Source organism: Pocillopora damicornis, chromosome 6 (genome assembly GCF_964200805.1).
Source record: "Pocillopora damicornis chromosome 6, jaPocDami1.2, whole genome shotgun sequence".
Lineage (NCBI taxonomy): Eukaryota > Metazoa > Cnidaria > Anthozoa > Scleractinia > Pocilloporidae > Pocillopora > Pocillopora damicornis.
The window spans coordinates 3326840-3354412 of NC_142675.1; the positions used below are offsets into that span (position 1 = coordinate 3326840).

The following is a 27573-nucleotide window of genomic DNA, read 5'->3' on the forward strand; positions in this document are numbered from 1 at the left end:
ATTACCAAAAATATCTCAAATAAACATAAATTTCGGCCGCCGCATTAAATAATTTCTCAACACTCTTCGGAAACGTCGTCTGACGTCAGTGTTTTGAATATTTAATGAGGTCCTTTTGGTTCTCCCTTTAAACCGCACCCGAAAACTATTGCTACAGAAGTCTCCAACATGGCTCAGGGGGCAGGGAGTGTTTGATGTCTATTTCGAAAACCTTGTTTGACGTTTGTAAGCGGACGGTTGTCGCTAAGGTAAAGTCATTTGTTTACCATATACATACTTTTCAACTTGATTCATGTGATTACAAGGAAGGGACTTGTCTTAAACCCCTGTGGCGTAGTGCTTCAGTCAGCGCTTTTCGCTTGTTTGTTGAAGAGATTCTAGTATTTTTGGGATTGGAGCTCATATTTACCATTGATATCACTATATTCAATAGCTTTTGATGTTGATTCACCTATTCTTTATCAATTTGTCGAATTTAGATGGGTTCGTTCAGCTACTATCTATGAAATATGTGTTTTAAAAGACAAATCGTTTAAATATTCTTGAATTAGTGCTCCGGCCATCACTTTTCACATGTTTGTTGAGAAGGTACTTGTATTTTTCGAATCGGAGCTCATAGTTACTCTTGATGTCACTATATTCGGTAGTTTTTGATACTGATTCGCTTCGTCGGTATTATTTTGTCGAATTTGGCTGGATTCGCTCGGCTGCTAGCAAATTTGTGTTTTAAAAGACGTGGTTTAGATGTGCTTCGGTCAGCACCTTTCGCATGTTTGCTGAACAGGTAAGCGTATTTTGCGAATTGGAGCTCATAGTTCCTCTTGATATTACCACATTCAATGGTTTTTTATGCTGATTCACCTATTTGTTATTATTTTGCCGAATGTGGTTGGATTCGCTGAACTACTAGCTATGAAATATGTGTTGTAAAAGACATATGGTTTAAATATTCTTGGATGAGTGCTTCGGCCAGCACCTTTCATATGTTTGTTGAAGAGATGCTCGTATTCTTCGAATTGGAGCTCGTGTTACTCTTGATATCACTCTATTCGGTAGTTTTTCATGCTGATTCACTTATTTGTTATCATTTTGTCGAATTTGGCTGGTTCGCTCGGCTACTAGCAATGAAATTTGTGTTTTTAAAGACAAATGGTGTAAATGTGCTTCGGTCAGCACCTGTCGCATGTTTGTTGAAGAGTTGCTCGTATTTTGCGAAATGGAACTCATAGTTCCTCTTGATATCACCATATTCGATAGTTTTTTTTTGTGCTTATTCACCTATTTGTTTTTATTTTGTCGAATTTGGTTGGATTCGCTCTGTTACTAATCATGAAATTTGTGTTTTAAAAGACAAATGATTTAAATGTGTTTTTGTCAGCACCTTCAGCATGTTTTTTGAAGATATGCTCGTATTTTGTGAATTGGAGCCCATAGTTACGCTTGGTTTTACTACATTCGGTACCTTTTGTGCTGATTCACTTATTCGTTATCGACTTGCCACATTTGGCTGGATTTACTCGGCTATTAACTATGAAATAAATTGGCTTATACTACTTAGCGAAACGAAAAGAAACTAGGCGAGATATAACATAACTAAAGGAATGATGCAGATGTATCTCGAATGAGGTAAAGACAACTTTCACAAGAATTTTGGAGTAATCGTCAATTGATAAGAAGGATTTTCATTCATTTCGCAAATTAGTAATTCAAGAAGAGTTTCAGTACCGCTCACGTATACGTTAACTGCGCAGAAAAATTTCATACACTCATATGCGCGCACGGTCGAAATAAATGCGCGACTCATGTGCCTTTGTTATTCAGTGCTACAAGTTTCCTTTGTATTACATTGTTGAGTGAAACAGGGAACTTTTAGGTTTGAAAGAGCGGCGAGTAGACAACGGAAAATTTATATAATGAAAAAAACTATCATGTTACATTCACGCATGTCGCGTCGCTTCGCGAATTTATTGAATAGCGAGCAGTAGATTTGCTTGATTTGAGTTGTTGATGAATCAGCTGGGAAGGAAAATGTCACTTACTTAAGGCATCGAAACACATGTTTCATTGAGCAAGTAACGAAACAAAAACTCACCAATATGCTTCTCAATTTATTCATTGCAATCGGCGCTCCCTAAGATATTTACGTCACGGAATGTAAACAATTTGGTGTTTGCATCGCAGTTGATGATTTCTTCGAAACTTCGAACCTACCTCGACACCTTCAATGAGGATCAGAAGGAAATAAATCTAAAATCTATCATCAACCCATGATATTGATGTTTTGCCTACATTGCACGCGCAGGCGAGTCTTAAAGAAACTTGAACTACATGTATCCTGCTGTAAAATTTTACGTTCCCGTTTTTCGAGCAATTTGGTGAACATCGATCAATGATTTGACAAATATCGAAACAAAAAGCAGATACGGTTTCTCCTTAAAATTTGCATACGAGTCAGAGCAATACGTAGTCGTGACAGGTAATCATACTGTAACACAACACCATTAAAATAAACGAGTAGAACTTATCAGTTTTTGAATAAATGGCAAGATGAGTGAACCAGTTTTCGAGAACAGCATGTTCACCGATGACAAAAGCTATGAAATGAGTATTCGGACGTGGGTTTGCATTCAGAACGCGACAACCTATTACAAAGGGGCACCTTAGCTGATTCTACCGAATTACAATACACTGAGACTAAATTTATTCTGAAGAAATTCCCAAGCCGTTGCGACGGATGTATCTATCTACGAAGTGAGAAATGACTATTTTGATAAATGAATTCCGTAGGAAAATGATAAATCATTTACATATTCCGATTACGAAGTCCCGTTGGTAACAGCATATTGGGAGGGTCGGTTCGAACGGCGATTGCAACGAACAAGTTTTCTTGTCGTTGGTAGCCGTGTAGTATTTTAGTGCTACTACATGGTGGCCTATTCTTTAAAACAATAAACCGCCAACAATAGAAAAACAAAAAGACTACCTCCTACTTACTAATGAGGCCGATATTTCATGTCGTGCGCGCACGTGCGATTTTTTGACGCGCAAGATTTTCTTATGCGCAATAACATGCGATTTTTGGCGCGTTTGATTCGCGTTTTTCGGTTAACGTATATGTGAGCGATACTGTACCATTTTGCGAAATCGACTGTTTTCTCCCTGGGGTTACAATGTGACGACCTCTTTTTTTTATGTCACAAAAACATTACAAATTAGTTTATTACCAAAGATTTTGGCCTTCTCTTATTTCTTGAACCATATTAAAATATATTTTGCCAAAGATTAATTTTAGGAGAGATACAATTTTATGGAATGAACTATTTTCACCTTTTAATAACAATGTCTTCCTTTTTGAGTCACAAAAATACATTTAAACATTATATTATAATATTGTATTATGAAATAATATTATAATATACTGTATTCCCAAAGATCTTGGTCACCTCCCATTTCACTATCCATACAAAATTAATTTCCCAAAATAGTAATTTTAGGACAATTATTATTTTGCGAAATAGACTATTTCACTGAGCGGGAAAGATGAAGCCATTCTCGTCTCATGCGATAAGTTTGGTGATATGCTAACATATAATGTTTAAATTCATTTTTGTGACATGAAAAGGTCACATTGTCACCGCAGGGTGAAAATAGTCGATCTCGCAGAATGGTAACACTTCTTAAATTACTTACTTTTGGCAATGTATCAAAATCCTTCTCATCATGTTTAACATTTCCTCCAACCTTTACCTTTTGAATAATAGACAGCATTATTCCTTTAGTTTTGTTATATGACTCGCTTAGTTTCTTTTCATTTTGTTTCGTCTTGTTTCGCAAAATAGAATAGGTTAAGAAATGTGTGTTTTAAAAGGCAAGTGGCTTAAGTTCGTGGTTAGTAATGACAATAAGGCCTGAAAAAAAATTCAGGTCTTATTTCCATCCCGTGTAGCCCTGAATTGTTTTCAGGTCTTATTTTCACTATTGCTCAAGTAGTGTTCATGACTGCGAAGATCGCTTTCATATTCATGTTTTCTTATGCTTCTTGTTAGGTACTGATACCTTAAGGAATGATGTTTGATAGCTATATACTAGTTATCAAGTTTCAAACTGCTCTTGGAGGAGTTCAATGTATTTTGTTTGCTGCATCACTGGGTTCCATTCTTGCTACTCTACAAAGCTATCATAACAGTGATAGACTTAACTTCAACTGTGATCCCAAACCCAGTGATTTTATCAGACAACGTTGCTATAACAACTACATTTCCACTGTTACCAAGCCTCATGGGTTAATACTTCGGAATGTTGTTGCCATAACACTCGGTGTTTTGTGTGCATGCTGGATCGGCTTTGCAATTTATGGAGCTGTGACCCTTCGAAAAAGACTACCATACAGAAACACAAAGACATTTCTTTGCGCGTACTTCTTCCATGTGTTCTTTCGAATATTGTTCCTGGGTACTATGTTAGGGCTGGTCTGCAGTTACCAGAAAATTTTTTTACCTTCTGTTTTTAAGTGTGATGTTAATCAGATCTTGCAGATCAACATTCAAACCACACCAAGTCCACTCAACCAGACAAAAATAACATTGCAATGTAATGATCTTCATCACAAGGAGAAATCAAACTTAAATATAGCTTTTATCTCAGTTGATGTCTTTTTTATGGTGGTCAGTATATTGGAAGTCCTGCACTTGTGTCGTAACAGGAGAAACTATTTGCAAGAGTTGGTTGGAGACCCTGAAGACGTAGAGATTGACGAGTTACCGCAAAGTAAGTAAATAGTTTATTTCATAGTTTAACTCTAGTAAATTACCATAGCCAAAACACTGATGCAGAAGTGTTAGTCAGCGATATAATAATTGCAATGACTAAACGAAAGAAAGGGATTTGGCATGAGAATTTAGAAGACAACCCACAAAAATTTATAGGGGAGAGGAGGAAGGGGTGGTGTTTGTTAGTATATTACACTTTATAATTCTAAACAATCTATTAAGGAGAGAGACTTATTGGTACTGTTTGGTTCACATGGTCAAATTCATTACTGAGAGACCAAATGACGTTAAAAAAAGCAACGACTGGCACTTGTCAATGTTCCATCGACCCCTTTTCAGCAAGAAATAGAAATTTCAAGAAGTCACAACTTACTCCTAATACCTAATAACCCCCTGGTAAAAGTAGAAAAGTTGAAAGGACAGTTGAAACAGCCTAGAGCTTGATAAAAAGAAGCAACAAAGGATGCACGTGTACGTGTAGTTTTCTCAAAATTTTCTACACTCAGAGAGAAGTGTTTTATTTTGAATTTTTTAAAATGTATATTAAAACAATCATTGAATTCCCTTTTTGCATGATATCATGAATTATCAAACTTCACGTCAGTGTTATGTGCCACAGCCATCGGCTTCAGCAGATAACTCAGACCTAGATGTTGATAATTCACGATATCGTGCTCAACATCATCTAGTAATTGCTTAATTTTCCGAGAGTCATGGCGTTATGTGGCGTAACGCTAAGAATGCCTCAAAAACTAATAGCCGATTCTTTTTCAGATGGATTTGACCCAACTGGAATTATTGATAATATTCGTCAACTCTACAAAAATCGGGCAGGTTGGCTAGCACCGTTTCCCTGGTGTGAAGATTTTCACTTCTCCTTTGACGACATCTACACCCGACTTAAAGTCATCTACAGAAAGAAAACGAGAGGAACAGCAACAGACCGAGTTGTCACGATGTCTGAAATCTTCAACAAGCACGAAGAATGTGAAGAACCAAGAGTAGTATTAATTGAAGGGAAGCCTGGTATGGGAAAGACAACTTACTGTAAGAAAGTTGTTTTCGACTGGGCCTCAGGAAAACACGCAAGCGAAAATTGCTTCACAAACTTCGCATTAGTGCTTTTGATCAAATGTCGTGATTTTGAGTCTGGCCTTTGGGAGGCTATTGAAGATCAACTTCTGCCTCGAGAAGTTGGTGAAGACCAACGTGAGAGATTCTTCGACTTCATTCTCCACAATCAATCTAATGTTCTTCTGGTACTCGATGGATTGGATGAAGTTTCTGAGAAGAAGCTACCTATGTTTTCAGAAATTATTCAAGGCCGAGTGCCGCGCATGCCAAACTGTCGCGTGATTGCTACGGCACGACACGAAGCGGGAGTTAAAGTTCGAATATACTGCAACACGCTGCTAGAAATTGAGGGGTTTACTGAAGAAGATGTAAACTCCTTCATCAGAAAGTTCTTCAGAGACAAATCAAAATTGGCCGAGCAGCTAATTGCGCACCTACGTGTTGATTACAGGTTATATGCAATTTTGACGAATCCTCTCAACACTGCGCTTCTTTGCCTGGTCTATGAAGATTTGAACGGTGTATTTCCTGAAAGCAGAACCAAGCTGTACATGGAAATAGTGGAGTGTGTACTAAGAAGGTACAGAACAAAGCAGCAACTACCAGAAAACGGTGAAGACCTTGTTAAACTTTACGAAAGCGAATTGAGACACCTTGGTTCGATAGCTTTGAAAGGTTTACTTGAGGACAACTTGGATTTTGACGAGAAGGAGCTTGGAGAACACAAAGCAAGCGATTTACCTGGATTCGGATTTTTGTCAGTTCAGCCTGGAGGCAGCAGACTAAGACCAACTAGACGTTGTGGCTTTCTTCACAAGACTTTTCAAGAATTCTTCGCAGCATTCCATCTCAGTTGTCAGCTTATCAAGAAAGAAATCAACACGAATAGCATAGCTGCTGACAGAAAATATCGCGATGAGCTGAGAGAAGTACTTCTGTTTACATTTGGTATGCTTGCAGCACGATGCGAGGAAACAGCGGTAAACCTTCTGAAAAGTATAGCAACAGGGTTAAACCTGACAGAAGAGCGAAGCCTGTCTTTTATAAGACAGTTTATTATTGAATGCAAAAAGGAGAAAAAAAATGTTGATGAAATATTTGGTTCCGCTAATGGCGCTTCTCTTCAAATTGAAAGTTTTCGTATTTCAGAGAGAAAAGTAGAAAAAACTTTTGCTGTCTTTTTAAGCAACTTTCTTAAAACAAATACAACTGTGAAAACGATTTCATTGTGTAACTCTTCGATAGACGGGGTTACAGCTCTGGCTGAGTGTTTGAAATATAATACATCGCTGACAGAGTTGGTATTGAATAGTGATGAAATTGGTGATGATGGTGCTGCTGCTCTGGGTCAGTGTTTGAAACATAATACATCGCTGACAACGTTGGAATTGAACTCTAATAAAATTGGTAATGTTGGTGCTACTGATCTGGGTGAGTGTTTGAAATGTAACAAATCGCTGACACGGTTGGAATTGAGTGGTAATGAAATTGGTAACGATGGTACTGCTGCTCTGGGTGAGTGTTTGAAACATAATACATCGCTGACAACGTTGATTTTGTGCAGTAATAAAATTGGTGATGTTGGTGCTACTGCTCTGGGTGAGTGTTTGAAACATAATACATCGCTGACAACGTTGAATTTGAACTCTAATAAAATTGGTGATGTTGGTGCTGCTGCTCTGGTTGAGCGTTTGGAATATAACAAATCGCTGACACGGTTGGAATTGAGTGGTAATAAAATTGGTAACGATGGTACTGCTGCTCTGGTTGTTGCGCGGAAGTGTCATCCACATCTGAAAATATTTAGAATGTATTGAACCCTCCTAGAACATGGCTACCTTGCTTTATGACCAACTTTAAGAAGCGTTTACGTCAGGAATAAGCAGGGATTAATGACTCTGACCTTGAACAGGGTAAATGTACAGTAGCTTCTATTTGTTGATATTAGTATTAATATAAGACCGTATGTAGCATCTGTTTGCCAAGATTATTTACTTTTGTAAGAGCTTTTATAAAAGCGTGTACGTTTAGTCTAGAGACCGTTACACTTTATTACAATCTTATCTATACAGCTTTTACCTTGTCACTTTTAATGGATAAAGCTGTTAAAAGAAACTATGCTTCAGCTGTAACGCGCGTGCGTGTAAACCACCAGATTATCCACACGAGGATAATTTGCAAACATTGGACCGCCTCGGATTTTGCTGTAGTTGAAAATCAGATGTAAATGTAGATGTAGATTTGCATCCTAAAAAATCTACCAGAAACATAAATCTGCCGCACGTATGAGAATCGGAAATTTTGAAAAATCCCGCGTGTATTTTAAAGTTGTTTCCGCCATTGTTCCAAAGTAGCCATATACGGTCATTGTTAATCGTTTAACAAAGTCTGCTGTAACCTAAGCTGATCCGCTTTTCTTGATAGGTTTTTCTTGAGAGGGACTGTCATAATTGGTTAAAAGTTAGAGTAATTATTCTTTGGTGATCAGTTACTTGATTCTCATAAACTTACTTTAGTGTGATAATGTGCTGACACTTTTAAGTCCTGTGAGAAATTGGAAGTTGATAATTCTTAGGGTGCAAAGAGTTAATTAATAGAGTTGTAGCCATGTTGTATGGTAAGACTCTTTATGATGACCACACGATACTATGTTGTAGGCTGTGAAGAACAATTTATTTTCCGAAGTGAACTTTTTTTGGGAAAGTTGTCACAAGATATTTTTTAATTTTGTAAGGGTAAGTTTACTTGAACCATTTATGTATTTCTTAAGACGTAACTGAGATAAATAAAGGTACTTTCAATAGAATTTCAGTTTTCCTCCTCTATTTTTTATTGATGTGTATACTTTTTTTGCGTTCTTCCAGAAAGTCCGTTTGATTACGATGTTCCTCAGCCTTCTGCTTCCTTGCTTCAATTCCCTTTTTTCGTTTGATATATCTTGTAAACTGACCCATGGTCGATGCGATTTGGATGTTTTGGGAGTTGGGTTTTATCTGCTTACACAGAAAAACTGGGTGAAAGAGCGACTTGTCTTGCTAACTGAAATCAGAGAATACCTATGGCCAACTCGTGCAAAGAGTTCTTCATCTAGAGATGAAACATGGCTGTGAACCTGTAATTAAATTTATTGTGGCAATGCAAGGTTGCTCCTATCCCAAAAGCCAAGCTTACGGAAAGTCACAGAGAGATCCAGAATTAGATCCAGAATGGTAACCATTCAACTCCGCTGAGAAAAAAACGCACATGTAGTCTTCAAAAACAGCACAAAATAGTATCCTGCGTTTATCGAATTTCTCTTCGCAAAATTTGTCAAATTTAGATGCTGCAATCCAAGTCCTTCTTCGCCTGCACAAGCCAAATTTTGCTATTTTCCATTCATATGTCACGTTCTACCTCAGCTGCTCAAGAAATGGTTGAATTGCAGCGCAACAGTCTTTGTTTACAGCCTTAATCCTCTAACTCCCAGATCAAATTTGTAATTCTCCTACTGTCAACCATACAATTCTTATGATGTTAGTTCAGAGAATTTAGTATTGAATCAAATAATTATCCCCAGATTGATATTTCTCTTTATTCTCATCACTTATCTGGTTGATATTGTATTGATATTGTAAGGAGAAATTCTGTCTTGGTTACTCATGGGAGTTAAAGAGTTGACTCTCGCGTGCATCTGATAACAAAACTCTTTAAGTTTGCTGCCTCGGAACAAATTACCTCAGAAGGCATTTTAGGCGATCGCAATACTTTTGTCTGATTGAAAATAAACATATGCGGTAGTGAATTCCACAAATTTTCTTTTGTCAGAAAAGCACAGGATTATTTTCGTCCGCTTCTGACCGATTCAGTCGCCAATGCTCAGCTTACATAAGATAATTGAATTTAATCACGGTTCATGTTTGACATCAGATCATAAACAAGCGAAGCGATTCACAGTAGTTGGTTTGTGCCTGAACTCGATAAAATTTTTTTCACATGCAAGGTTATATCTAAAGCAACGATGCTCAATATGTAACAAAGCCTTACTAACGTCACGTGCGGTTACTACTCCAATGTGGTTTCGTGTTCGAGCGAGTTCGGGACGACTAATTACCAGTGTCTACATCTTAGTGAGTGAGTGACTCATTTGCATATCTGAGTCTTTATAAAAATTCTTTTGCACGAGTTAAAAATGAGAAAGAAAAGAGAAAAGAGAGAAAAGATATTGACCATAGCAACAGGTTACCCAGGTGTTCAAACTTTCCCCACCCCCTCCCCTCCTCGGTTGTTTATTTCTGAGAGAGAGGTAAGAGTGGGAAAAGCAAGAAAAAGGATGAGGGAAGAGTGAATTAAAACCTGGCTCAGTACCACAGGTTCCCCAGCCTTTAAACAATAAAAATGAAAGGAAAAGGAATTAATGGAAGAGATATAAAGTGCCTTGTTTTTTTTGTTTGTTTTTGTTTTGCGTTTTCTGGTTAATAACTGTATTCAAAATTTGAAATTATCGACCTTAGTGTGTTCTCCTTAACCATTTTTTTGCGCATTAAAAGTGCAATCTGGCGAATAAAAAGTGTCTCCATTTAGCACGCGGCCAAAACGATCGTGTTACGTAGCTGTGACATAGAAAACTGTGCAGAAACTTTGTCGGAGAAAGGAGAAATGAAGAGGAGACGACGAACAGATTTCGTGGACGTAGCGCCAAATGAGGTTAAATAAAAGAATAATAGATCTACACCGGGTATTTCCATACACCACTTTCCAAAGGATGTAGCTGTATGGCCAAAATGGACGCGTTTCCATCGTAGTCACAGGGGAGATTTTATTCTTTAAAGTCGTCTGCCTTATGCTCCGTTTCGGCTTCGAAGACGGCTGTCACGAACACATACCACTGGTCAAATCAGGGGAACTTAGATTGCCAGTGAATTCAGCTGAAAAGAATGCTGATTAAGGGGCCTATTCCACATCGGACACGATTATATATCTCTTCGGCTGACATTACGCAAGCGAAGAATGGTGAGCTTCTCAATGTTGCTTATTTCACGCGCTTGAAAGGTACTTATACTCTTTGTCTTTCTACATGATTACATTTGCGCTTTTCTGATCGTTCGATAATCCTACCAGTTGTAGTTTCCATCGAATTTTACAAACAGAAATACATCATTTGTATTAAAAGTCAAGCCCTTTCCTGAGCTGACCGGTATCCTGTTGCCTGAACAGTGCGAAACCTCTGGCGGATATTGTCATAAACACAAGCTCGAAGGGGCCTTATGTTCTACCCACCTGGGTTTCCGAAAATCCATCCCACGAGCCATCAATTCCCCTATGCCCTCAAGAAACTAAAAGTAGCAAAAATAGCAATGTCATCGTCATAACAGCACTGCAACGCGACGAATTGTAAAACACAAATACTATTGAATTTGATATTAGCGAATCCGAGTGCTGTATGAAAGTCAGTGCATACGAAATATTCATTTACAAAACTGATGTCCGCTGTTATTTGCCAGTGAGTGAAATGGGTCACGTGGCAATGCTGCACTCAAACTAAAGAGGTCTTTCTCTATTAAAAGTCTTCTTGATGAATATAAACTCACTCGTTTTCATTTAAACGGCTCGACGACGATAGCCTCTACCTTTACAGGAAAGGAGCAACTTGCAGTAAAACCAATCGATGACTTTTCGGTGAAAATTATCGTGCGTGCTTCGTGATTCATCTGATTCTTTCGATGCTGCCGTCAAAAGTAAGCTTTTGGTTTGCCAAACAGCAACGAAACCCAAGAGCACTGACCATGCAAGGCGAAACTTTGCCGCACCTAATACGAAAGAATAATTTGTTCGGGCAACAGAAAAGAACACAGCTTCCCATTCTTGCCATAGAACTTAAAATTTAGTAACGGGAGTGTTTTGTTCTAATCTTGACCTTAACACCGCAAGCGAGAAATAGTATTTTTCCTTTTTTTAGTCTTGGTCTAAATCTTTGTTTGATGCACACAGTTCTTCTGAACCTTACTTGCAACTGTCTTTTCTCTTTTACTACTTGAGTACGATGTATCACAACTCTCTAAAAGCTTGCTGAAGGTAGATAGACATACTTATCAAACGTCATTTCAAGAGTTTTTCAAAGCTGACTGATACAAAATGGCAAGAGATCTAAGAGATTTGTATGTGACGACGAAGAATGTTCACACTTTTCTACGTTATCGCCGGCTAAATCGTTACCAGTCTACCGGACACTTTAAGGACAAACTAGGAGCACTTTAGGGCCTGAAAAAAACCGATTTTCAGTTTTTTGAAATTTTACTCCTATAGGAAATGGTTTGAATATATGATAAGCTAAATAAATACGCCAAAAAAAAATCCTTTTCATAGGCACTTTAAGAAGAGAAGAGACACCAAGCTTAAGTTGTGCATGTCTGAAAAACTATCCATGTATAATAAAACAAAAGATCATGAATTGATCAAAAAGGGCAAGAGGAGGAGTCCTACCCTAAAACTATCAATTTTCCGCACACTTCTTACGTCCCCCTCCCTCTTCCTCATCATGCACCCAGGAGGGGAGGTCAGTTTTAGAAAGAGGGGTTCAAAATTCTCCCTACCTCTCTCCCACCGTCATCAAACCCTTCATGTAACCTTGAGGGAAGTGAAGTTTACAAAGGGAGGTACACATTCTCCTTCCAACATCCCCCTCCCCCCTCCCCCTTCCCCTCCACACACACACGCATGTGCCAAACCCCTAATACACCCTTGAGTGGAAGTCAAGTTTACAGAAAGGGGTATATATGCTATCATCCCGCGAATGACTCGAGGAGCGGGGGCAAGTTTCCAAAGAGACTATGGCGCTGCGTCGTTGGGGGATATAACAAGATGATTTGGTTTTGTTAACGGAATTGAAAATGTGAATTGGCCACTGTAAAAGTTTCTAAAGAAGACATTTTGAGCGTTAGTACTCGGGGGCTAACATTCCAAATGTTAGCTTATAAACTCTTTGCGGTGGCCAAGTTATATTAAATAGTTCATCTGATAAAACCAAATCAAATTAAATTTGCTTTTGAGTCACTGGCTTGTTCGGGCTTGTCGCTATTTGACTGATCGCTTCGATTGACAGGCTTCGTTTTCTTTTCATTTCTTCTTTATTTTTGGTACGTACCTTTACTAAAGCAGACTTTTGTGTTTAGCCCCTCGTCCTCACCCCCCCCCCCCCCACGTCCCCAAGCTCTGCCCTCCCTATAGAATTGTTACAGTTAAAGATACATTTTTACCTAGACACCCAACATGACATGAAAACGCAAACGAGCGACAGACATTGTGCAGTCAGAGCGCGGGAGGGTTGAGTGATAAAGTTGTGTTCCCTTGTCATAACAATCAGAATACTTGGTGTCATTTTGTCTGACTTTTATTTACTTGAAATTGCAAATCACTGTCCTATCAATAAAAAGGTACTCTCTTCAAAAACCTCTCTCTCAGTCAAGAATCAAACATTAAACAAAGTTCTTTTACAAAAGATTCATCGATCCACAAAAAATATTCATACGTCCTTTTTTTTATGCAACCACATATCACACTCCGAATTCGCTGTACAAAAATAAACGTCCTTTGGAACTTTACATCTATAACTATCACTCTCTTTTCCATTACCTTAAAACTGGTTTCATTTTTTTGTCTTAATTAGTCCCTATTTTCATTTGAATTTCAATTCTTACCACTTTCAATAGAACTTTCTTATTGACCAGACATTATTTATGGCCTGAGCGTGGAGAAGGGAGGGGAGATTTTTGTTCTGTCCCCATAAAATTCACTTGATCTCCCCCCTAAGGCTCTGTAAGATTCTTATCATACTCCCCCTTTCTCTCGTTAGCAGTTAACTGGTAGCGGATTTTCTATAGTCCTCTCCCCCCTTTATATTCTGTCGGCGACGACTGATTCCCCCTCTGTTCCCTCTGAAAACCATGTGATCATTTACCCCCTCCCTCCCCCCCCCCAGGCGATAACTAACGACTGGATCTCTACGTTGTTTTCACTATCATTTATATCTCAAACTCTTTTGACCTACACTGTTCAATTTTGTGATAGGCGATCGCGAATTGCATAGCATGGCATAAATTATTTCATCATATAACTTTGTTCGTACGTGCGTTATGATTGGTCAATTTAGGCAGGTCGTTTTTTACTACACGGCGCGCTAAATTCAAATGTCTGTGTGAATTGAAATCTTTCCTTTCTGTTTGAACTCAGAGATATGATAAATATCGTACTAAAACCTCGTTTTCCAGGTCCTTCCTGTAAGTTACAGAAACTCGTTTTTCCCTCGGATTTATGGCACGCGCACTTTGATCTTCCTTGCATTGGGCCATAAATCTGAACAGAAAAACCTTGATCCGTAACTTAAGTACAAACCTCGAACTCGGTTAGTGAGACGCACATGCATGTTTTACTTAGATCCGTGTCTTTTAGAGCCTTTCGCATAGACACGAACTTAAGTGTTTTAAAGTGATTGACATGATATTTCGAAGGCGAATCGCATGCATACAGCGTATGTATATCTACATTACCAACTACAGTGTAAACTATAATTCATTTTATATACAACTGCATTTTTCTTGAACAAACATACGGTTCTCCTTATAAAGGCATTTGTCAATTCCCACCGGCACTGTCACACTTTCGTTCCCAAAACCTCAACCAAATGAGTACAGAGAGCCTAACGACGAAATTGTTATGGTTTGATTTCAAAATCAAATCACCGCCCAGACAGAACGTCAGCGTCCCCTATACAGCTTCAACGCAATTAAACGAATTCGCAATATGCAAAACTTAGCTCAATTTCCCGACATCCAATGCTATGGAAACAGATGTCGTCGAACGTCGAAATATTCCATAAAACGCAAATTAGGAAATATTACGTCGTAGAATCAGTCTCTCAGTGACATCAGAGAACTGTGCCGACACTATTAAAACCTGCTGTGCTTCATTCATCTTACACACGAAAAGAGTCCAGGAAGAAGTTTACTGATGGGTAAACAAATAAATTGACGAGCAGCCTCATTGAGGAGAAACGTAAGTTTGAGCAAGAAAAATTTCTGAACTGTGACAAGTTTGAATACTATATATATCTATCCTACATCATTAATGTTCTAGTCTTCTCACTGCCATGACATTTATCCGGCAATCTGCAGGTCTAAGGCCCGTGAAAAAGATGAGCAGGTATCTTGCTCAATGTGAATGAAAATTGTCTCATCTCTTCGTAAGGCGCCATTTTTTCTCTTATTTCTGCCTCACGTCTTCCCCCACCCCACCCCACCCCACCCCACCCCACTCACTCTTTAGCCTTTTCTTGCATACAATAAGGTCGTGTGCCATGGGAATCAAACGCTTTAACTGAAACCAATTTTTTTTCTAAATATAAGCGTTAGAACACTTAATCAACCATTTTTGTTTGAAACGAGGCAATTCCACTCATTACCAGACTTCTCCGCGTTGACGAGTTGAAGGAGGACAACATGGCGACCGTGATCGTCATGTCGCGCTCTTCTGACCCAACTTTGAGAATAAGATGCTGTGGTGACTGAAATTGATGTGACGATAAACCAGCCGAATTAATCCTTCAACTCCCATAAGTGACCAAGAAGGAATTTCTCCTTACAATATCAATACAATAACAAGCAGACAAGTGATAAAAATGAAAGAGAAATATCAATCAGGGGATTATCAGTTGATCCAAAAACAAATTCTCTAAACTAACATCATAAGATTTGTATGGCAGACAGTAAGGAGAATTACTAATGAGATCTGGGGAGTGAAAGGGTTAACACTTTGCACCCTTACATCATTATGCATATTCTCCATACTGTTCTCTATACATTTCTTCAAGTGCCGACAAGGAGAAACTGCTTAACAATCAAGAGCTTCTCTAGTTGGTGATCATTTCCTATATTCTCATGACCTTAATGCATGATCCGTAGGTGATATTGTGGGGAGAAATTAGATGCTAGTCACTCTTAGGGTTTAAAGTGTTAAGGCACCAAATGTGACAGCGGTTGCCACTGGTGTTTTTTATTTCCCACTTTTTTTCACTTAACTTTCTTTCTTTTTGGTTGATGCCTACAAGAAAAAGGCCAAAACCTTCAAACAACTCAGCCAAACTGAAAGCCTTGATCCCAATAAAACATGAACTTAATTTTATAATGGGTCGAAATAAAAGCCGGTTACCAGTGCTCTACTGCTACTTATAACGGCCGATTTACACAGTGCAACTATGACGCATGCAACAAGCTTGCAACACTGCATACTCCCCTGGGGCCATTTGCACGTGCACAAGCCAAAATCGCGTAAAAAATTCCTCTCCCTCTCACAAAAACTTGCCGGCTTTCGAAAAGGAATTCTTCTTCACTCCTGAGCGAAATTAATTTCTGCCTCCTCTTCTGAAAGAGTTATCTTCGCTTTGTATTCGACAGCTAATTTTGCTCTGTATTCGACAACTAACGAACAGCAGCAACTTCGTCGGTGATTATGATGCAAGAAAACTTCACTTTCCTGCCCCTACTCAATAGAAATTTTTCACAATATAATTCATATTCATCGATTTCGGCTACGGTTGTCGCAGCGGTTAAAAGATGTTTTTCAGAACATGTTTTAAAATCCTACGACATTTTTGAGACGTATGCGACAGTCGTAAGCGAGTTGCAGGTTTGATTTAGACGAAATAATTCGTTTCGTAGGCCTGTCGTGGGCTTGTTGCACGCGACAAAGTCGTACGGCGTAAATCGGCCTTAAAAGATTTTACCACCCGCGTCGGCGGGGAGGCGCTCGTGTTAAAGTTTCGCTTTGTGACTTCTTCTCGCGCACAGACATCTTTTACACCATCGGAAACCGCTCATGGAAAAAAAAGGAACAACCACACCTACCTTAATTACAACACGAACAAAACAAACGACTTAAAAACCTTTCATTCACGATCCAAGACTCTGCGTCCATTTAACATTGTCCAACTCAAGTTTTCTGCTTAATCCATCTCGATAGTAGAGAGCTCCACCTTCGGGCGACTACCTGAGAGAAACGCCTTTTCTCCTCGCTTTCACGTACAGTTCCTTCTGCTTCATCAATTATCCCACGGCTTAAGAACTTGCACGCAGTCATCCCTCTTCATTTTCTTCAATACATTGATAAGGAAATCCACGGTGGAACTATCTTGTCCCCATTGATAAAGCACGTTTTGAGTAGCTTCATTGACCTCAAGTTCAAAGTTTTTTATCTCATTCGTAGTAAACTCGAGGTATCCCGCAAGTGTCACCCAGTTTTTGCTTGACTTGGGGTTTAAAAACTTTCCAAGTTCGATGAAAACATGAGCGGGAAGGTCCCGAACCAACGTTTTACCTGTGGTAGAGAAATCAAAAATATTATTATCATATTCTGAGACTTACAAAAAGTACCATTTTGCTCGCAGGTGCCCATAAGTTATGAGATTAGCTCAGGTGATTTGCAGACTTCAGGGGGAGAGAGGTGAGACATGCTACGGTCAGCCTTCGCCTTGGAAGGGTTAAGGTTCGTGGAGTTCAAATAAAAAAACCACTTTCACTTCGAAAATCCGAAGGTTGGCACCACTCCGCAGGTCAGCGGTACACGTTCGCAGTTGAGGAGTTAGCCTTCAGCTTGGTTTTGCGTGTTTTCTCATTAAACTAAACACCAAGAGACTGACATTTTTGTGTAATCGGTGAAGTTGTGGCCGGGGCATAATTCAGTTTTTGCTGTTGCTCAATGAAGCAGTTTTTACTCCTCGCCCCGCCTCAGAGAATTGCAGTGTTTAGTGGTGAAGGTAAGTTTTAACCCTTTGACTCCCAAAATCTTATTGTCAATTCTCCCGTCTAGCTGTAACAGATTTCCTTGTTATTAGTTTTGAGAATTTGGTGTTAGATGGGGATAAAAAAATCTACTCGATAAGTTTCAGAATTCTCATGGCCTGTTTGCTGGATAATGTAGAGATATTAGAGATAGGGAGAAGTTTCATGTTAATCTCTTCTGAGAGTTGAAGGGTTGACAACGAGAAAATGGTAGCGAGCCGAGACAAAGAACTTGCCGAAAGAAAGGAACTAAACAGTGAGAAGTGAAAAATAAAAAACGAAACAAAACAACATAAAAGACAAAAAAACAAACAAAACAAAAGAAAAAGGTAGAAAGTATTGAAAGTATGCATCATAAAAGAAACCAAGAATTTAAAATGGAAAGACGCTCTGATATTAAAAGAGACCGTCGATTAGGCATACAGCGAGTTGAACAAATTTCTTGATCCAGCCGCCCATTTATGTGAAAAAAAATATTTTAAACCTATTCTGTGTCAAAGTCATGATACGATTATACATAACTCTGTCGGAATAGAGTTGAATTATTGTTTTTTCACATTAAATCTAGCGTGAACTATAGCTTAGTTTTGTAATAATTTCCATTCTCGGTTCTTCCTTATTCCTTCTTTATTTAAATATGTCTGCAGATGTTCTGGATTGTGGATGATGCCCATGCGTTCTCTAGCAATCCTTTAGTTTCTCAGACATTGTAATATCCAGTTAGAACTAATGCAAAGTATGGAAATTACTTCGATCACGAATATGATTACCGGAAATGCTAAATAGCAACAGGCTTTGGACAAAAAAATATCTGAACTATGGAAAATAATCAACTAAAAATTGTCTAGTTCAAAGATGTCACACCACACACAGAGCGAATCGTCACGAAAGTGTCACGCGGCCACGCGCGCTTCTTCTAACTCCTAAAGGATTATTTTGAACACAGACCGAATTCTTCCCTATTTAAGACATACTTACTTTTTCCGTTGCTTACGCCGACGCCCTGTAACGAGCCACTACTACCCTGAGAGTCAGAATCTCGTTGATGACTATTTGGTCGAGAAAACTTGCGTCATCCTCTCAGTCGATAAGGAAGCAAAACTCAAATCAGCATTCTGTCAACATAGCGACATCCTACAGTTTTAAATTGCGTCCGATCTCCTCTTCGAGCGTAACATGTGTAGGTGTCAACGAGTATCAGGTGAACATGCATAATATTTGCTGTCGGGATTCTCGTTGGCGGACTACGCAAAATTTGAATTTTGTCGTTTACCCGCTGAGCAGATGAGAATTAGGAAATCTGCGAAGTGTTTTAAAAAAAACTCACGTGGGGTGCTATTTTCCTCCTCATTAAATCGTTTGATTCGTAACTTTCTCAGCTTTTCTCGTTATTGTCACCGTTCTGTTTGGCATATGAGCGCTAATCTTTTACTGATAGCAATCCCTTTTGAGACTTCGCTCAGCCTGACGATCTGACCTCAAAAAAAATTTTTTTCTTACCTTGAGGGTCATAAGCCTGGTTTCCTCCATGCCGATTTTGTTTCCTCCAGTAACAGTAGAAAGCCACAGCGATTAGAACGACGAGAAACACAGCGACAACGATACCAATGATATATGTTATGGAGTTAGATGTTACTTTCTCTACAGGGCTTAATGAACGTCCAGCATTGGTTGGTAACAAAGGTGCTCGAGAGACTGCAATGATTGAAATAAAGCGTAAGTATATATCTGCGTTACTGACCAAATGTGAGCTCAAGATAGCTGGATATTGGTCAGTTAAGGAACTCAATGACCAATTTTATTCTTAAAAATACCTCCAATCCAAACAACATTTTTGGGAGACCTTATGAGGTTGATTCGCAAAGAAAACTCTTTGAAATTCAAGGATTAACACTCTTTACAAACACTCGCAATAGCTATGGGAACAAAAATGACGGTAGCTTTTGCAGTCATATTCATGGCTTACATTGAGAAACAACTACTAACTAGCTGCAAGTCACATAAACCATTTCTTTGTGAAAGATACATTGATGACATCTTTTGTGTGTGAACCATTCCCGAAACCGAAAGCAATAACTTCATTGATTTCGCTGACCCATTTTACGCCGATTCACGCGCGAAACGTCATCAGAAAAAATTGTTTTCCTCGATACTGAAGTTTTTACAGGACAGAGATTTATCGATAGGAAAATCCTTGATGTTTAAACATAATGCGAGCCGACAGAAACGTTCCAATATACACACTTCTCTTCACACCACCTTCTCAGTGCTAAGAAGGGTTTTGCAAAATGAGAGGCACTGCGCTTATTGAGAACAAACTCGGTTAAAGAATCTTTTGAGTTAAAGATGAAAGAATTTGTTACCTTGCCTTGTAGAACGAGGCCACCCTCAGGACCTTGTCGAAAAGGTCTTACCCAATGCACAATTCTCATCACGCAACACGGCTTTGGAAAACAAACCGAAATCATCTAAAAAGATTTTGGTAGTTGTTAGGACTTTCAACCGTGCTTAGTAGAATCTCAAAAAAGATTCTTATGAAACACTGGCACCTTATTTCAAGCAACAATAACCTGGCGCAAATGTATCCTAATCCGCCAATTGTTGCTTATCGGAAGGACAGGTCTCTGAAAGATTATCTTGTTAGAGCACAACTGAGTGAGGAGAATTTATATTGAGATCGTGGGAGTGAAAGGGATATATATGAAAACATTTTGTTAACTTCAAACCAAAGATTAGACACAGAAATTTTGATCAGTCTCACATGACTCCTGGTTGTTAATCTGAACGTAACTCTCTCATTGTAAAGGATTGTGAATCCGCAAATGGAGAACGGAAAAAATGAGATACTTTGTTCGAGAGATTCAGAAGCTAATAGATTTTTGTCTAATTAAAAACTGTCCTTGTTACTGCCTGCTTCTAATGACACGATTTTCAAAGGCAAGTTTGTGCTGTTGACAAGCTGCACACAATATAGAGGACAATCGTATTTCTCAAAATGAAGACGGACACGCTGCTTCGAAAGTGTCATAAGTGTATTCTGAACGATATTAATAGAAGACATTAGGGACAAGTTTTAGCTGCGCCTAGCCTCCACGCGTCTATCCATCCCTTTTCTGGATCAAGATCTTTGTTGATTTGCCGGAGTGAACAGCAAATTCATTGTATACTTTAGGGGACTCACAACAACAACTCAGTGGGGCGATGCAGTTTTGTCACTTTCCGAATCATGTTTCATGTCAAATCCCGTCGGAAAAACGACTAAAACGTCTTCTTTCAAGCAAGTGATTCTGCAGATGCATTTCACCTGCTTTTCCTTTCAGGATATGAGGTCAGTAAAAATTTGAAGAGACGAAATAAAGAAGCTGAAAATTTGTTATTCACTCAGGCAGTCGCCATAATCGGCTTCGTGTTTTGAAATTGCACCGGAAGTCAGATGCGCAATCACATACCGACACTCGTGATAATTTGAAAATTTCATGGGAATATAACATGTGCACAAGTGACCCGCTCTGTAGCTGTCCGACTTCAATAGCTGTCTTAATGGTCGGTAGGTTAAAATTGGCGATTCCATAAAGTAGTATGGCTCTTTTAGTATTAGGTATATCTATATTTATTATATTTGTTATGTTTGTACCGATTTCACTTATTTTCTTTTATTTTTGCTTGAGCATACGGGAGATCTTGACTGAGTCACGTAATTTATTTAATTTATTTAATTCATTTTGAACCGATCCTTGATCCTTGATTCTTGATCCTCGATCCTCGATCCTCAATCCAATGATCCGGTGATCCTTAATCGAGTTTTTCCAGGAAAAATTGACTGTTGATAATAAAATTAAATTGTCCGCCATATAGAGAAGTACATCTCCCGGAAACTAGTTTCTAGTCTTCCTCGGTTGTTCTTTTCGCATTAGGGAAAAGCCCGGAAATCATTCCTACAGAAATTTCCAACATGACCCAATTGCCGGTAGGATGTTGTTGACCCCTAATTCGAAAGACTTCTTGGACGTTTCTAAGCGGACGATTGTCGCTAAGGTAAAGTTATTTTTTTACCATAGACATACTTTTCAACTTGATTCATGTTATGGCAAGGAAGGGACTTGTGTTAACCCTCTAAGCTTAGTGCTTCGGTTAGCACTTGCTGTTGAAGAGGTGCTCGTATTTTTCGAATTGGAGCTCATAGTTACCCTTGATGTCACTTCATTCAGTAGTTTTTGATGACAATTCACTTCGTTGCCATCATTTTGTCGAATTTGGCTGGATTAGCTTGGCTAGTAGATATTAAATATGTGTTTGAAAAGACAAATGGCTTGAACTCATGGGTTAGTGATTCTGTTAGAACCTTCTGTTTGTTTGCGGAAGAGATGGTCATATTTTTCGAATTGGAGCTCATAGTTACCCTTTATGTCACTTTATTCTGTAGTTTTTTATGATGATTCACTTAGTTGCCATTATTTTGTTGAATTTGGCTGGATTCGCTCGGCTAGTAGATATTAAATATGTGTTTGAAAAGACGAATGGCTTGAATTCATGGGTTAGTGGGTCTATTAGAACCTTATGTTTGTTTGCGGAAGAGATGGTCATATTTTTCAAATTGGAGCTCATAGTTACCCTTTATGTCACTTTATTCAGTAGTTTTTGATGATGATTCACTTAGTTGCCATTATTTTGTTGAATTTGGCTGGATTCGCTCGGCTAGTAGATATTAAATATGTGTTTGAAAAGACAAATGGCTTGAACTCATGGGTTAGTGATTCTGTTAGAACCTTCTGTTTGTTTGCGGAAGAGATGGTCATATTTTTCGAATTGGAGCTCATAGTTACCCTTTATGTCACTTTATTCAGTAGTTTTTGATGATTATTCACTTAGTTGCCATTATTTTGTCAAATTTGGCTGGATTCGCTCGGCTAGTAGATATTAAATATGTGTTTGAAAAGACAAATGGCTTAAACTCGTGAATTAATGCTTCGCTCAGCACCTTCTGCATGTTTGTTTGAGACATCTTCGTATTCGCCAACCATTTGCTTATTTGTGTTGAGACCAACGCATAATGTTTTTAGTTTCATCATTAATTTATATTGTTTGACCGAGTATCTATTAATTTGCCTGAATCTGGTTAATTTACTTCTACTACTACCTACTATTTACTACTACTACTACTACAATCTACTCTATCAATTGATGAAGCGTATTGATCAACGCATCACATTAATATAAATATAATAAAGTAATAAATAAATAATAAATAAATACGAAGATAAGAATATATATATGTGATAAGAGATATTTTTTAAAACCGCTTCCCAGTTTTGACAAGATGGTCACACAGAGTGGCCTTAAATTTTAAATTATCATCTATATTTACAATGTTGCCTGGAAGTCTATTCCATGGGTTGACTGACCACAGAAAAAAGCTGTATGCTTATTGATTGCAATTTGAATGTGGTCTTATGAAGGTTTTAAAGATACCACTCCTTGAAGTATGAGGTAAAGGAGTAAGATATGAATCTTTGTCAATATCAACAGTTTGATAACCAATCTGGTAAAACATTGATAATTGAGAGAGAATTCAACTTCCTTTGATAGATGGCCGCTCCAATTTATGTAACATATCAGTTACCACTCCTGGTTCCTTGGAATAATTATTGAAACAAAGCCTAACTGCTGATTTTATGTTGGATCATATCAAGACAATGTACAGTATGTCTTTTTGCAAATATGGATACTAAGCAGAATTTGCATATTCAATCTTAGACCTTACTAAACTATGATATAGCTTGGATTTACAGTTTACAGAGACATTTCTATCTTCCTTATGATGCCAAGAGTTTGTTTGGCACTTAATGTTATAATTATGCACAATATGCTCTGACCATTTAAGGTCTTTAGAAAGTATCACAACTAAGTCGGAATGGTGATGGACTTGAGTTAGAACATGATTATATTAAGAACATACGTTGCATCTAAATTATATTTTTTTAGTGGAGAAGCAGATCATGTGTGGCATTTATCAATATTGAATGACTTTTGCCAATCTTTCTCCCATTTAGTCAACGTATCTAAATCTTTCTGTATGTTTTGGTAGTCAACTGGACTATAATACAATACAGGAAACAGTCATCCGCGAACAATCTTGTTGTTGATGAAATACATTATAAAGGGCAAGTCATTAATGTAAATCAGGAACAGTAATAGCGCCCTAAAACTGTGCCTTGAGGGACTCCTGATTTCACAAAACACTGATTTGATGAAACACCCTCCAAGGCTACCCTCTGTGTTCTCTTAGTAAGAAACACTTGGATCTAGGACAACAAGCTGCGCTGAATTCCATAATGACTCAGCTTATAGAGCAGCCTCTGATGAGGTGCTCTATCAAAAGCTTTAGAGAAATCTAATGTAAGGGTATCAACCTGTTTCTTGGAGTTCATTGCACTAACGAGGTCGTGCATTGCCATCATAAGTTGGGTTTCACAATTCCTCTGCTTGTGGAAACCATGTTAAAATTTACTAAGCACATTATGATCTTCCAGTTGCTTCCAAATATGATGACATATACTGTAACATGTTCTAGTATTTTAGATGTCACTGAAGTGAGAGATAGTGGTCTATAATTACTTGCTAAACATCTTTTCCCCTTTTTCAAAATTGGAACTACATTAGCTTTAATCCAGTCATTTGGCAACTGACCCTGATCTAATGACTGTTGAAAAAATGAAGCCAGGATGGGTGCCAACTCATGTGATAGCTGTCTCAGAAGATATGTTGGCACACCATCTGGCCCACTAGCTATATTCACAGTTAGAGATTCAAGAAGTTTCTGGACACCTATTATGATGTCACTATTATTTGATTAAAATTTGGGCATGATAGAATAGGATCTAAACTAGGTAAAGCCCAGGTAAAAATATGAGGCGGGATCCCGCCATTCCCACCTGGGATCCCAGGTGTATCCCAGGTGGGATCCCGCCTTCTTCAGGTGGGATCCCGACCGGGATTTTGGAACATCCCAGGTGGGATCCCGACCAGGATTTTGGAACATCCCAGGTGGGATCCCGACCGGGATTTTGGAACATCCCAGGTGGGATCCCGACCGGGATTATGGAACATCCCAGGTGGGATCCCGACCGGGATTTTGGAACATCCCAGGTGGGATCCCGACCGGGATTATGGAACATCCCAGGTGGGATCCCGACCGGGATTATGGAACATCCCAGGTGGGATGCCACCCGGGATTATGGAACATCCCATGTGGGATCCCACCCGGGATTATGGAACATCCCGCATGGGATCCCACCTGGGATTATGGAACATCCTGCATGGGATCCCACCTGGGATTATGGAACATCCCACATGGGATCCCACCTGGGATTATGGAACATCCCGCATGGGATCCCACATGGGATCCTGCCAATTGAAGTTGGGATCCCGCCTTAAATTCCTAATAGCATCCCACCTGGGAAAGCACATCCCGGGCAGGATTAAACCTAGAATCCCACCAATCCGTCTTAGGATCCTGCCTTAAATTTCAGATAGTTTCCCACCTGGGAAATCATATCCCAGGCGGGATTGCATCTGGGATCCTGCCAATCCCAGTTTAGACCCTGCATAAAATTACAGATGGCTTCTCACTTTCAGAAAAATCCTTTGAGGGATCCTGTTTATCACTGGAGACCACAGATTTATGAAATGTACTGGATAGGATATCTTAAAATTAAGAGGATAAAATTTTCTAGGTGAGCTATAGACCCCATCAATCCACTGAGGGTCCAAAACTTTCCAACTAGCTATAGAACATATTGACACCTCCAATGGGATCCCATTGTCTTACCAAGCTATTGATCATAAATGATTCAAACAGTACATGAATACACAGACTATATGTGATAAAGATCTCATAATTTATTTGCAATGAACCAGCATGTGTTTGACTTGTTTCATTAACAAATTTCTTAACCGAACATTCTTAAAGAATAACAGCAAAACTCAGCATATTACTTTTTCTTCATCATTTAAGCAGACCATCTACAGTGTAATAAGGCTCAACGTTTAAAAAAATTGGCTGTTGTGTATCAAAGAATAAAAGAGAGACAAAACCTCAATAATTCATGTTATCAAAATTTTGACAAAGGTACTGATTGAAAGTCTGCTCTCTCTTCAGTCGAATTTTTCAAAGCAAAGCAAGGTCAGAATGTTCCCAAATGTGACTAAAGTAATCTTGAAACCTTACTCATAGATTTATTTCATTGTAAAGTGTAAGCTTAGGAAACTGCAGTATGCAAGCGACCAATTCGATTCTCAGAATTATTTGAGTTTCAGTTGCGCTGAGTGTTAGGTAAGATTAATTCAAGCCGTTATTTCTATTCTTTGATAAGATTTTGATCACGTAACGAATATGGCAATTTGTACTCACCACAAACTTCTAAAAATCCTAGCTTTAAATGGCCACTCGATCGTTGTTTGAACCAGTCGATATGTCAACTGTTAATTGTCCCTTCTTTTAAGTTCACGGCGCCAACGACTTTCTTTTCATTTAAAACACTCACGCTGTTCTCGTTTTCCCATTAAACCACAATAAAACCAATCTTTAGAAGTGTTATATTAGGCAAAACAGTTGGGAAAAGAAACAACTTGAAGCAAGAGCGGTTAACCGATGAAAAGTACATTCAAAGATGAGCGCCAAATAGAGTTTTCTTTGTTTCCGATTACGGGCATGATCACGTGGACCTTTTAGCAAAGAGAATCCGCTGGCTTGACCCATTGCAGTCTCAAGAGAAGCGCGCAACATTATTCTGTCTCTTCTGACCGGTTCTCCTCTCTTAGATGGTGGATACCTTGGATTCATGTTTTGATGATGACATAAATAATGATGTGAATTCACTCTATGTAGAAATAATCGACAAGAATCGAACAAGAATGCACGATTTGTGGCCGAAAGTTTTCGAGGAAAGAAAGACTCGAAACCCACTTGAGTTATGTTCACGGCGAAGGTGAGAAACAACACAAGCCAATAACATTAGGAAGTATAAGAGATACCTAGATGATCACAGTGTACCAGTACCCAAATCAACAAGGCTTGACCACAACAAGCGTTCAGCAACACGTTTCAACACAGTTAGCCATCTCGATTCCTCAGTCGGTCTTTCCAGTGAACTAGCAGTAGTGCCAACAGAGTCAAGTGCGTCTCATAACGGAGAAAACATTTGCACGAGAGACAGAAGCAACTACATGCGATTACAGAGGTGCATTGGAATTCTCGTCTGCAAATGGTTATGCACAGTCCGAAGCGTTACCGAGCTTGGAAAGGGGTGGAGAGAACGAAGATACAAGGTTGTCATTTTATACTACAAGTACAATTTTATACCAGACCTACAAGGTATAGAAAAATTTTGTTGATCTCTGACACAGAGAAGAACAACAAGTAAACTTTAGAGCTGTTATTATTGAACTGTGACTTGTACTTTTCATTTGTATGTAAAGAAGGAATTGTATTTTGCACCAAAAATATAAAGAAGTAATATTTTTTAGGAGGTCCAGTGATTGGGACATTTAAGAAATTAAGTTATGAAAAGAAACTCGGTTTGTACTTCTCACTACTAACAAGTCTTGTTTTAAAAATATTTTCAGATCAGAGTTTCAAATAAAGCAAATTGAAGAAGTCATTTAAAAGGTGTATTTTCTCAAAGGGAACAGTGACCACCTCTGTCTTGTCTGCATGCCAAATATTTGCGGAGTGTGTGGATGATCCATAAGTATTGGAACTCTCACAAAAACGTTTTGTAAGAATAAAAACAGCAAAACAATATTTTCGTAGCTGGGATAAAGAATCCCAGGTGGGATATGTAAATCCCGACCAGGATCCCGGGTAGAATGCATAAGTCCCACCTAGGATCCCGGGTGGGATGCAGGAATCCCGCATTAAATGC

General features: G+C 38.7%; 2 protein-coding genes across 2 annotated transcripts in view; one reads left to right on the top strand and one right to left on the bottom strand.

The window, feature by feature from the left end:
- Window positions 1-125: 125 nt before the first annotated feature.
- On the top strand, window positions 126-8641 carry LOC113680900 (uncharacterized). Its single transcript, XM_089210205.1, has 3 exons — window positions 126-248; window positions 4047-4767; window positions 5544-8641. The coding sequence occupies exons 2-3, from the start codon at window positions 4065-4067 to the stop codon at window positions 7658-7660; spliced, it is 2820 nt and encodes a 939-aa protein (XP_089066331.1). The 5' UTR covers window positions 126-248; window positions 4047-4064; the 3' UTR covers window positions 7661-8641.
- Window positions 8642-15179: 6538 nt separating this feature from the next.
- The window catches only part of LOC113685518 (tumor necrosis factor receptor superfamily member 16), a 74368-nt gene continuing 61974 nt past the window's right edge, over window positions 15180-27573 (bottom strand). The window contains exon 7 of the mRNA XM_089210207.1: window positions 15180-17186. Within this exon, the coding sequence (XP_089066333.1) occupies window positions 16912-17186 (275 nt within the window). The 3' untranslated portion in view covers window positions 15180-16911. The remainder of the gene's footprint in view (window positions 17187-27573) is intronic.